The sequence below is a fragment of the Oreochromis aureus genome, linkage group 8, assembly GCF_013358895.1.
Source record: "Oreochromis aureus strain Israel breed Guangdong linkage group 8, ZZ_aureus, whole genome shotgun sequence".
NCBI lineage: Eukaryota > Metazoa > Chordata > Actinopteri > Cichliformes > Cichlidae > Oreochromis > Oreochromis aureus.
The window spans coordinates 12,795,871-12,807,947 of record NC_052949.1 but is presented as its reverse complement, the minus strand read 5'-3'; the positions used below and the strand labels follow the sequence as shown (position 1 = coordinate 12,807,947).

Sequence of the window (12,077 nt, the reverse complement as noted above, 5' to 3'; positions counted from 1 at the left end):
GCCACCACAACCTTTTTAAAGGAAATGAAATGTTTGCCACGTTGCTATTAGTTGCTTGTTCTGTCTATTCATATTTTCTCTTCCTCTTGAAATGATGATCTAGGATAACTCCTGCTTTTATTAAGGCTTTCTCTGACAACCCTAAAAGCTGGCAATACTGCAAAGCCTAATATGAGTACATAACTAATGCAATCACTCATAATCTGTATTTGTCGGGCTTCTTTTTTTTTGTTCTTCGTGCAAGGTTACAACCTTATTAGAAGCAAATTTTACTACTGCGGTGTAATGTTTATAGTTTACCAGTGGGGTTAATAGCCTGAATGCTGAAAATATTAGTAGCAGGAATTAACATTTGAATGATACGCATCATTTACCACTCATGTTGATTGTTCATTTTCATTGGACATAACAATGTTAGAATGCAATGAACTATGAACCATTGTATGCTATTGCAAAGAAGTCAAAAAAGGAAGCACAGGAGTAACTTTTATTGGCTATTATTATGGCTGGCACACAGGTAATTCACTCACTTAGGAACCTTTTTAAGCAAATCTGACTATTACACTGCAACCACAGGATGTCTGCAGCAGCACTACTTAAACTTACTCTTATGTACGACTGCTACAGGAACAAAGAGGTATTATGAGATCAGACCAGCTGGGTGTAGCTTTCCAGCACACTAAACAAACCTTTTCAACTAGAAAAATCACGTGAACTATGCCTTAAATTTTATGTCCATACCTTAGGAAATGCATTTGAGTTCAAATGCCAGCATGTATAAAATGCTTGTTACTATGAAGATTGTGTTGGCTCTGTGGGAGAAGGTGTGCAATTGTTGACATTGCATTCATTTATTGTACAACTGTCTTCACGTATGAAACATGTCCCCAGTGGAGCATTCTCAAAGTTTGATTCCTGGAGCAACGACCCAGTAACGACTTCTTGCATAATCTACATGGTTGGCATTTAAGTCACTTCAGCAGTGAAATTGCGTTCCCAGTTTGTTCAGTGCCAGTAGCTAGATGGCGTAAATGCCAGAAAGGTGGACTTTTTCCTGATGAAATGATTTGGGACTGAGCTGGAACTCACACAGACCATGACCACAGCTACTGGGAGCATGCTTAAGCACACTTGCATGGCTTTGGAGGCAGTTATTCCTGGTCTTTTGGCCTGAGGCATTGACAGGTTTAGTGTGTGAGGGGAGGTAACCCCTCTGTGCGGTGCCCAGGTCTGACGCACTGTCCCCAATTAAGAGGGAGACTGGAGGGACAGTCAGGGCAAAGGGCAGACGAGGGCAGTTCAGTTAATCAGGGTGAAAGCATGCTGAACAGTAATAATCGTTACTGTTCATCATGTAAATTCAGGCAGAGCATGAGAGCATAATCTCTGTTAAAGCAAGTGAAATGAGCACACACAAGATAACTGCAGTGTTTGGTCGAGGTTGCAAGATAAGAAAGAAAAAATAAATAACAATAACACCACCTTTATTATACAGTAAAGTTAGCAAACTAAAGCATGAATGTTGAGTACAGAGCCATATCTATCTCACATTTACTACAACAGGCTAGCCCCCATGGAATATTGATCTTATGCGATTAAACAAACCTGTCGCAGTAAAACTGTAGAGTGCATTTAACTGAGCAACAAGGCAATTTATTGCTTGAGCAGTTTTTTATTTGTAAGAGAAAGACTATGTTAAAAGCTTAGCCGTGATAGCAAGATGTGTTTATAAGGTATGCCAATGAAGCTAATTAGCTCATCCGTTTTTAATGCTACAGTAGGTAAGTAACAGAATGAAATAACTCCCTTATGGGCGATCCCAGCAGCTGTTTGCAGCTTTCTGTCGACCGTATGTTTTTGTTAGCCGGACTGACAAAAAAACAGAAGCTGTGCTGGTTCATGTAAATACCAGGGTGAGCTGTCTGCTTCCACATATCACACAGTTCCCACAACACTGGTTAACACTACCTGACTAGTGTGAAATGGCAGTTGAAGCAAACAGGTGGCTAACGAGAAAAAATATAAAACATCTGGCGATACAAAGAGACATATATTTTGCTCAGGGATCGGAGAACAAAATAATGATACAATATTGAATTTTAGAAATGCAAACAACAGGTGGGAAAAACAAAAAAAGTCACTATAATGTTGTGCATCATCTTACATACTGCCAGTTTACTCCTAATAGATGTAATATCCAATGTCGTAGTTAATTTAGTGAATTTTATCTAATATCAGGCAGCACAGTGGTGTGGTGGTTAGCACTTTTATCTCATAGCAAGAAGGTCCTGAGTTTAATTCCACCATCAGGCCAGAAAACTCTAGGTACTGGCTTCCTCCCACAGTCCAAAGACATGCAGTTAGTGGGGGTTAGGTTAATTGGTAACTCTGAAGTGCCTATAGGTGTGAGTGTAAATGGTTATCCGTCTGTAAGTGTATGCAAAGACTGGCAACAAATCCTTCTTTCACAAATGTTTTTCTTTTAAGAAGCTTTTTTTGTTTCAACGTTATAGTCATTTTACAGTGTGCTTTCATACTTGATATTTATCAAGACAATTCATATCAGCCGAATGCAATTCAATAATCCTTGCAAACTGCATTTCAGGTAGATGGGCTGATCTAACGGGAGGTCATATGAGCTGTTTTCCCACATGAACTCTGGACACTGTGGGGAGAATCTGGGAAACTATTCCAAGTTCATGCTTCTCATGAGTAAGAGAGAGTAACGGTGGTGCGTAAGTAGAGGCAGAACAAATAATCCTAACTCACTGTACATTCTCTTTATAATTACCTCCTATGCTCTCTCGTGGTTTAAAAGGACATTAGACTCTATAGTCAGATGCTGGCAGGTGAAAGAATATGAAGGCTTTATGACTAATTTATCAAAATGGCAAAAAACTGAAAGTGCACAGTTCAGAAACTGTGATTACCGGGTCTTATCCTGTTGCAAATAACATTTACAATCACTGCGGGTAGTATGCTGGAGAACCTGCTGGCTTTGGATTTGAATAAGAGTTCTACAAAACACAGCAGGGCAGTACAGTACAAAGTAAAGATGTAATTAAACTTTGAACAAATCCAAGTAAGCCGCGAAAGTTATATAAGAATAATATAAGAGTTATAAAAAGTCTGAGACTATAATTCAGGTGGCTGAATCATTCACTGGCAATACTTATCTGTTTGCTTTTTTTTCCCTCGATGACGCACTGCAGCAGGTGATTGTACTCATTACTTTTTCCTCTATACTAATCAGTGAAGTCACCTGGCACGGCATATGGTGCGAACAAAAACCTGCATATACTCTACCCACCATAGTATGTATGGCTATAAATACCTCAGAATCATAATTTAAAGGGAATGTAGTCTGCTAAAAGGGAGTGAGACACGTACAAGAAGATCATTAAAGTCATCACTGAGCCAACTCTTTGCTGCCACTCGCAAGGATATGTGAAAATCAGTCTACTCTCTTCAGTTTATAAACGACGCGCATAAATCCCTAGTGGCAGTAACATATGAGGTTATATTCAAATTACTGATGAATGCAGGCCTAGCTGCTAGCTAGACTTTAATAAACACTTTAAACATATACAGGATTGTAATGCGCAGTTATTTACAACCGTGGGAACTCCTTTAAAAATAAATCAGCTTCTAAATAGCAAGTGAAGGACAGCAGCCGCACATAACTCATCAAACAACTTGAGAAACTCCCCAAACATGCATTATTTACCTCAGTGTGTATCTCCACACATTTACACAGCTATATCTCAACTCTGCAGTCTCTGGAATAAGTGTCTGCACAATAAGGTCACCACATCTGTAATTTTGTGGAGAGTCGCTGCTGAATAATATATGTCATTAATCAGGCTGGAAGTTATTAATAAAAACAACCTCCGGACCTCCCACCTCGCGCTGGATCTAAATAGAAGCTTCTTCTCAGTTCTTTAAGCATCTCACTCTGGTGGGCTCCTATTCCTGCCAATATTTTCCCTGGCCATTAAAACACCACCTTGTAATTGGCCCACTTTTGTCAAGTGGTAATCCTAATTGGGAAGAAATGTGTTCACAAAAGACCCTTGAGTCAAACGAGTATAAGAGATAGGTGACGTTGAAGTGCAAACTTGCACAATATTAACTCCAAAGCAAAGAATCTTTGCTTTAACCTTACAGCAGGACTGCTCAGCTCACTAGTTTTTTCACTTTCTTTCTTACTAATCCTGTGCTCTTAGTAAAAATTAATCCTCCTGTCAGTCCCTGCGGTGGTCCCTTCAACCTCTGCGAATTTGGAGTATTTAGCCAGTTACTCCCCCTTCTTCTTTCCTAAAGACATTCACTACCTTACCTCAAAAAAAATCCTCACAGCAATCTCCTCTCCCTAGAAATATTTTTCCATTGCCCCGTCCAAACCGTGAGGGCCTTTCTTTGAACAGACAAGGAGCCTGATTTGCCACTCATTCATTCTAGTTCTGTGCATCTGTTTTCTCACCACCTGTGTGGAAAAAAAAATCAATGAAACTCTCACCCAACAAAATGGATTAGGGGTTGGGTTTTTGGACAATCTCCAATTCTGCCACTCAGTCCTCTTTCCCTTTAATACCATCTCGATGGAGTGGGTGGAGTTTAGTGATCCTCGGTGATAACATTTTCTGTGAAGTCACTCTTTTAAGCTGCTTGGACCTATAAATCAGACAAAGCTATGCAACCCACAGTCTTGGGTCTGAAAGGTAAAGCATGACATTGAAGAGCTAACTGATGAACTTGAGACATATAACCGTTGGCAGAAATGGGGTTCGGAGATAAGGCACATAACCACGATGCAGCCCGCAACAGACAAACAAACAAACAGAGCCAGAGAGTGGACAGAAATTATATCTTGACTATATAAATTAATGATTATTGAGTGATAAACAAATTGTTAAAAAAAAAAAAGCCCCACTAAATCCAAATAGCTCCACAAAGTCACAGAACAACACTGAAGTATACTCCAGTGTACACAGATTGCCGGAGGTGATTTTCTAATAAAAACTAAGCTTGACTTGACAACAAAAAGCAAGGCCACAGCGGCTGATTTCTGTGCAGGAGACGAGACGAGATAAGTAAGAAGAGAAGAAGAATACAGAGGAAGTGAGGGGGAAACTTCTGGAGTGCGCTGACCCTGATGTTGCAGAATGCATCTGCAACCTGGGGTCAAGTCTGGTCAGCAGAAGCAGTTTTGCAGGCCCTTTGAGAAGAGACATCCCCTTTGCCTTTGCTCCCCCCAAAGGCCTCACCCACCTTCCTTACCCCTCTTCCCAGGCCCCTCTGTGAGCTGGTGAATGGTTTGTGTCCCAGTGTAAATATAGTTTTTCTCTATCAAAGACATATTTTCCAACCACTGTCAAAAGGAGAGGAGGGTGCTTTAAGAGAGGGGGAGGTGAGGATAGAGAGAGTGTATGTGTGTGTGTGTGTGTGTGTTTTGGGAACGGGGGTCCCCCCCTTCTCTCCCCCCTCTTTAGTCTGCTGCTGCCTGCCAGTTCTAGCCACATCTGGCACTGTTTATCACCTGGCCTGCTGGTTCAGGCAGAAGGAAAAACCCTGGAACAGGAACACAGTGCCAATCTGTGGTCCACTATGGCAGCTCTACAGGATAAATCTGATTAACAACATTCTGGTTCTTTTTTCAGACTGGCCATCATTTACTCCTGTGACAATGACACCGTATGATACCAAAGTACCTGCAGAAAACTTAAAACCAGTACACTAATCAAAGCATAACAAAACGTAAAAGGCTGTAATTGTATGTAGTGTGCATGAAATGCAAATACCATTTGCTCTTTACTCTTTTATGTAGCTCTGACCATCACTGTAATCACTTAGTCAGTTCTGAAGTCTTTTCTCTTTGGTTCATTTCAGTAAACCCTTACCTGCAACCCTGTTGCCCACTACTCTGCAGGATGTATTAGTATTCAATGCAGGGCTATAAATCCTGCAGCCATTTGTTCAGTTGTTTTTTCTTCTGAATAAGTTTGGCTAACACAGGACCTTATTTAAAATGTGACTGCAGTTTCTTGCCCCGAGGGACATCTTTTTAGCAGTGTGCCCGCATGATCAGCAGCTACAGTTATGACGTAGAGTTTTCTAACCAACTGTGTTTATACGTGAGAGCTAACAAACATGCTGAATGCATTGTTTTTATTCCTGGTTTTTTTTTTATTCTCAAGTTTTAATACCTCACAAATTTAAACTGCAAATTAAATTACAATGAGCACTTTTACTAAGTTCAATCCAAATATAAAATTGCATTTATCCAAATGATTATAAAGTGAGCTGAAGGGAATCTCTTTTTTTCCCCCATGGAGCCTGACACCACAGAGTGACAAGCAGGCAGAGAATACACGTGAAAGACAGATTTCATCGGACAACGAGGCCCATTGAAAATGTGGAGACAGGACTGAGTGCACCCAGCATGAAGAGAACAGCTGACAGTGCACAAAGGCACCATGATTTGACTGCATTACAAATAGCTAAAGCACAGCATGAGGACAGACCCTGAAACCCCTTTTACAAACTGCTTCTATCTTCTTTATATTTTGCATGGAACACCTTTCATATTGTTTTTTTTCTCCTTATTTCTGTTTTTAAAGGGTCTTTTTTTTCTTGAAAGGCATTCAATGCAAGTAGCAATGAAAGCATATTAGAGCCACAGGATATGCAACCTTACACCAATTGGACCATTACTCTTCATCTAGAGATAAAGAGCTCATAATATTGTCATTTCCTGCCTTTTCTGGTCCCACTCAATTCCATTAAGACCTGAAAGGAAGTTCACCGAGTTGCAAAGTGGATCCCTCTCATTCATCTCTGCGGGGTTTAAGGTGAAGCTATAAAAACTAGTTTGTGCTGCCATCTATGGGAGCACATGCAAAACTGCACCGACAATAAATACAGCACACAAATTGACATTTTTGCAGATTTGTTTTAGCCTCCTAAGAGAAAAAAAATGTTTCGGATCTATTTCACTAAAAATGGATGCCCTGTGTCTTTAGGACAGAGTAATGCGGTGTACCTGTCTGTAAGTGCAGATGATGATCTCTCTCAGATGGTAGTGCATGGGAGTCATGGTCTCGCTGACAGTGTCCAGGGCCATGTCCACCTCCTGCTTCATCCTGTGGCCATCAGGGAGCAGACGCACCAGCTGCATCACAATCTAGACAGAAGAAAAAATAAAAAAAGCCTCGTTTTAGAGTATGTTTCCAACCCAGATACTGAAGTTATGATAAGACTGAAATATTTAACCAGCCTGGCTAAATCCACACCCGCCTAAGACAGATATGAATGATTTTTTTTATTGAATCAGCATGATACTGCAACTAGAGTAGAAACTCCCACAGTCACAGTTTTCTGGAGGACTTTCTTTTTTTTTGTAAGTGGAAATAGCTTTTTAAATCACAGCAATGATAGAAAATGATGGATCTTTGTCTTAAGACGCAAAGGTATCAAAAGATCCAATTTTCCAAGCACTGTAGGACCTCTCTGGGGACAGTTTATTCATAATCAAAGAAACAGCTGCACTTTAAACGGTTTCTCTAGGGGGTTTCTCTATGATTTGATTCTTTTTAAACAACATTGTAGAAAGTTGTTTAACTCATTCAAATAAAACTGGGATTGGTGCTTTAATACGTTATTTTTGTGTTTTACTCTGCATTTGCGTTTGATTTTCAACACTTTGCATCACTGCAATAAAAAAAAAGCATTTAAACGAATACTATGACTAGCTTTTAGTCTTCTTGTTATTTTAAGCAGCAAGAAAACTAACAGCTCTTTTTGCAACACACAGCTTAGTTTTTAGAGCACTGCCTGTCAGTCCTGACCTAAATGAAACATTGCTGTGAATGTATGTCAGCATGCTGATTTGTGTGTTGACCTAGTGGAAATATGGAATGCTTCCATCACCATGTTTGGATGATGTAAAACTGCAGCGCTGTGTAGCAGGTCAGCTAAAAGCCATCTTACTAAACTTTGCTGGTGGCCCCTCTGTGACTTTTATATACTAACAACGACATCAAGATGAATACAAAGTTAAAAATAGGGAGAAAACTTTTTGTCCTATTCAGAGTCATTGGCGAAATACACAAAGCGTGCCAGTTTACACCACAAAAAGAGGTGGCCTTTTATCAGTCCCATATTAACTAACATGCCTTTTAATTAACTACAGGCCGATTGTTTGTTTGCTTAATGCAAAGTAGTCTTGTCTGTCCTTTTAGGTCAACAGGCTAAGTTAATTCCTGTTACATAAAATATGCAAAGATGAAAAACCTTAAGATGATTATTGAGCTCATGTTGATTCGGACAAGCCTTTTAGCTAATACTGACACAGTCTCACTTTTTACCTGATGAAATGATGCGGCTGAGTTAGAGGTTTCATTCATTTGGAGTTATGTTTGGGTTCAACTAATGGGTCTTCAAATAGTGAAGATACAAAATATTATAGCTTTTTAGCGTCTATGGATCACTAAAGGCTCCCTCCATAGTGACTCCCATCAAATCCCTCAAAATTAGTTGTTTTTTTCTTTTTGTTTAAAAAATTTAATTTTAATTATAGTAATTTAGTAAATTTAATTAAGGCAAAATTCTACCTTCCTATTAAGAAAGTCTTTTGAGTTATCTTAATATTTCATAAATACAATAGCTTATCACACACGGTCCTGGAAAAAACAGCTGTACCCCTTCCTGATTTCTCAGTTTTTGTCACAATTATGTGTTTCATGTTTCATCATGGAACTTATTTTAACATAAGACAAAGATAACCTGAGCAAATAAAAAATGGAAATATTTAAATGACGATTTCATGTTTTTTAAGGATGAAAGCTAACTAAACCTGCCTGGTACCGTGTGAAACACGTCTCTTGTTAAATCATTAATTAATCGTGATCAATCATATTTTTTTGGAAAACCGATTATAGCTAGAACTGTTGCAACAAAAAATCACTTAGACAGATGATGTCTGATAAAGTGGAGTAGGTTAAAAGAACCCACAAAGCAACACATCATGCCACAATCTAAAGACATGCGGGAACAGCTGAGAAGTCAATGACATCAGCCTGGAAACTGTTACAAAGCCATGATAAGTCATTATCCACACTTGGACAACATTTGGAATAGTGGCGAACCTTCCCACGAGCAGCTGCCCTACCAAAACTACTCCAAGAGTGCGTCGACGACTCATCAAGGAGGTCATAAAAGAACCCAGAATAAGATCTTAAGACTTGCTCAACAACAATGGCCAAAAATGGCATCCATGAGAGAGTTCCAAGGAGAAAACCGCTGGAACAAATGTTAAACTTTTTGGAACGTCTGCGTCACATCATTACATCGGGAATAAAACGAACACAGCTTTTCATAAAAAGAACATCACACCAACAGTCAAACATGGTGGTGGTGTGATCATCTGGTGCTCCATTGCTGCTTCAGGACCTGGACAACTCGCTGTATTTGATGGAACCATTAAATGTGCTCCCTACCAGAAAATCCTGAAGGACAAAGTCTGGCTATCACTTTGTGCCCTAAAGCTCAAGCACACCCGGGTTATGTAGCCAAACATGATCTGATGACCTTAAACAGGCTTTTTAAGCTTGTAAACCCTTCAAAGTGGAATTAAATTAATTCTACAAAGAAGTGGGGGCTAAAATTCCTCCACAGCAATGTGAAAGGCTCATTGACAATTATCAAAAACACCTTGTAGCAGTTCTTGTTGCCAGTGGTGGCTCAACCAGTTACGTTGCTTTTTGGATAAACTTTCGTGGGGTTTTATCAGTAAGGTGCCCAAGCAAGTTATGGCATATGAAATGTCTCCTCTGTATCATCATTTTGATACCAGGTTCATCTTCTGAATGCAATTCCTTCCAGATTTTACTTTATAAGTAATTACCCAATGCTAACCTTTTCTTCATGTCGTTTGGTGCTGAACTGGATGTGTAGAGTGCTTTTTTATGGAATTAATGATGGAATGGAATTTATGGGATTCATTTTCTGAACATTTGCCCTACACACTTTTTTATAAAGACCTATGAATAATACCTTATGTATAGCAGTTTTTCAAGACATTATTACAAAATGCTTTACACAAGGCAAACAACAAAAGTGGGGATAAAAGCAATACAAAAAACATAAACAGAAGGAACACTTAAAGAGCTTATTCTGCAACTTTAAATGCAATATTTTAGGATCTTCTTTTGCCTCTTTTTCTACACAGCTCCATCAATTTTCCTGAAATTTGGCATAGTAGTTTTTGCATAATCCTGCAGATAGACAAACAAAGAGTCACTGTTTCAGTTTACAGGTGCTTTGGGGAACTGTTTAAAAAAGCCTGCTGAGTGTAAATGTTTTTCAAGGTCCTTCATACACCTGAGGAGAGGATCAGAGGATTACCAAGCAAGACATCAAACCAGGAGAGGATTATCTAACTCCATGCCAGTTCGTCCATTGCATAATGCTTTGGACCTCACAGACATAGCAGCACCCTTCTTCAGAGGCTAAACTGGAGGCAGACAAGGTTTCCGTGGTGACCAACCAGTGTATCCCAGAAACTCCGGCAGACATGCTGCTGTGATTGGCATGTGGTATTGTGCGCCTGCCGAGTTTCGCCTCTTTCTGTGCGTTCATGTTTACAATGCCATGGACTAAGGCAGCAGGTTCCAACCACTGATTCTTTGTCACAACTCTGAATCAAGAAAAACAGCCAGAGGGTCCAATTCACAGACACCATTCAGACCAGTGAAGAAAAGGTTTGGCTTTTGGCTATGCTTGGCCAAAGATTTCAATCACAGGTGCAGAGAAAAAACTAAAGAGGAGTGTGCAGTACCTCTTTGTGAACAGACAGCATGGCATACATGAACTGTTTGGAGCACCTGGTAATGTGATTGATTAAAATGGCCACATGGGGGCAGGAGATGTTTACAAAAAGCATTACAATGACCAACTAGAAACTGCGAGAGCTATAACAACAACAAAAAAACAAGTTTAGACAAAAGAAGATTATCTAACCTCTTTTGACAAATAGACTTTCTTTCAGTAGGACGTTTTGCCAAAGTAGGGAAGTTTATCAAAAGCCAGTGTAAAATTATCCTACGGGTAGGACGGTTTGCAAAAGTAGGATGGTTTGTCAGACGTGGCCGTAAAATTATCCTACCGGTAGGACGGTTTTCCAAAGTAGGATGGTTTTTCTGAACACCAGCTGTGATTTAACGCTACTCCGTTTTCATATTTGGAAAATAGGTAAGTATTAGCACTTTATTGACGTGGATACTTGATTTTTTAAGCCATTGTGAGTGTTTGTTAATTTTAAAGTGAATTCCTTATCTGCTTTTTGCACAAAACTGTCAAATTTGCAGCTTTGGTTAAGTCTGCTGTCAAATTCTTGGACAAATTTGATGTTACCGAGAAAGTTAGCAAGTTTGCAGAGCATTTTTGCTGAGTGATAAGACTATTATATTCTAATTCGTTAATATCTGTATGGTATGTTAAGTCTGTTTAGCTAATGTTGTTATTTAATAGGTTAAATCATGTGCATTGTTTGCTGCACATATTGAAGCTCAAAAGAAAATGTCTATTTACATATGGAGAAGAAATGGGAAGAGATTTACGCGTTCATTTCTGCTGACTCCCTAACCTTCTGGCTATGACAAGGCTCAGAGGCAAAACCTCAGACAATAGGTCTCAAAATTCAGACTAAATGGTGAGAAATTTATTGTTAATACTAACAACTCATATATTTGGTTAAATTCATTTGTAAATGTTTTTGATGTAGATGGAGAACTCTCTGTTGGAACTAGAAGAGTAGTAAAAACTAGGAATGGACCGATCCGATATACAGTATCAGTATCGGTCTGATCCTGATCCTGACCTAAATTACTGGATCGGATATCGGGGAAAATAAAAAATGTGATGTAACTATGACAAAAGCACTTTCACAAAACTTGCAACATGGCATAACCCAGCTCATGACCTTAGCACGTCGGAGCAGTATGCGTCACATGATAGAGCGGCTGTGGTGTGCTAGACCTGTCGGCAGTCTGGTGAAGGATTTGGAGCCGCTACGTGCT

At 39.5% G+C, this 12,077-nt stretch overlaps 1 protein-coding gene across 7 annotated transcripts in view; it reads right to left on the bottom strand.

Annotated features, from left to right (window-relative positions):
• Window positions 1-12,077, bottom strand: part of pald1a (phosphatase domain containing paladin 1a) — a 59,284-nt gene that overhangs the window by 24,271 nt on the left and 22,936 nt on the right. For all 7 annotated transcript variants that reach the window (XM_031749098.2, XM_039616513.1, XM_039616512.1 and 4 more), the window contains exon 18: window positions 7,043-7,183. In XM_031749098.2, coding sequence (XP_031604958.1) covers window positions 7,043-7,183 — 141 coding nt within the window. The remainder of the gene's footprint in view (window positions 1-7,042; window positions 7,184-12,077) is intronic.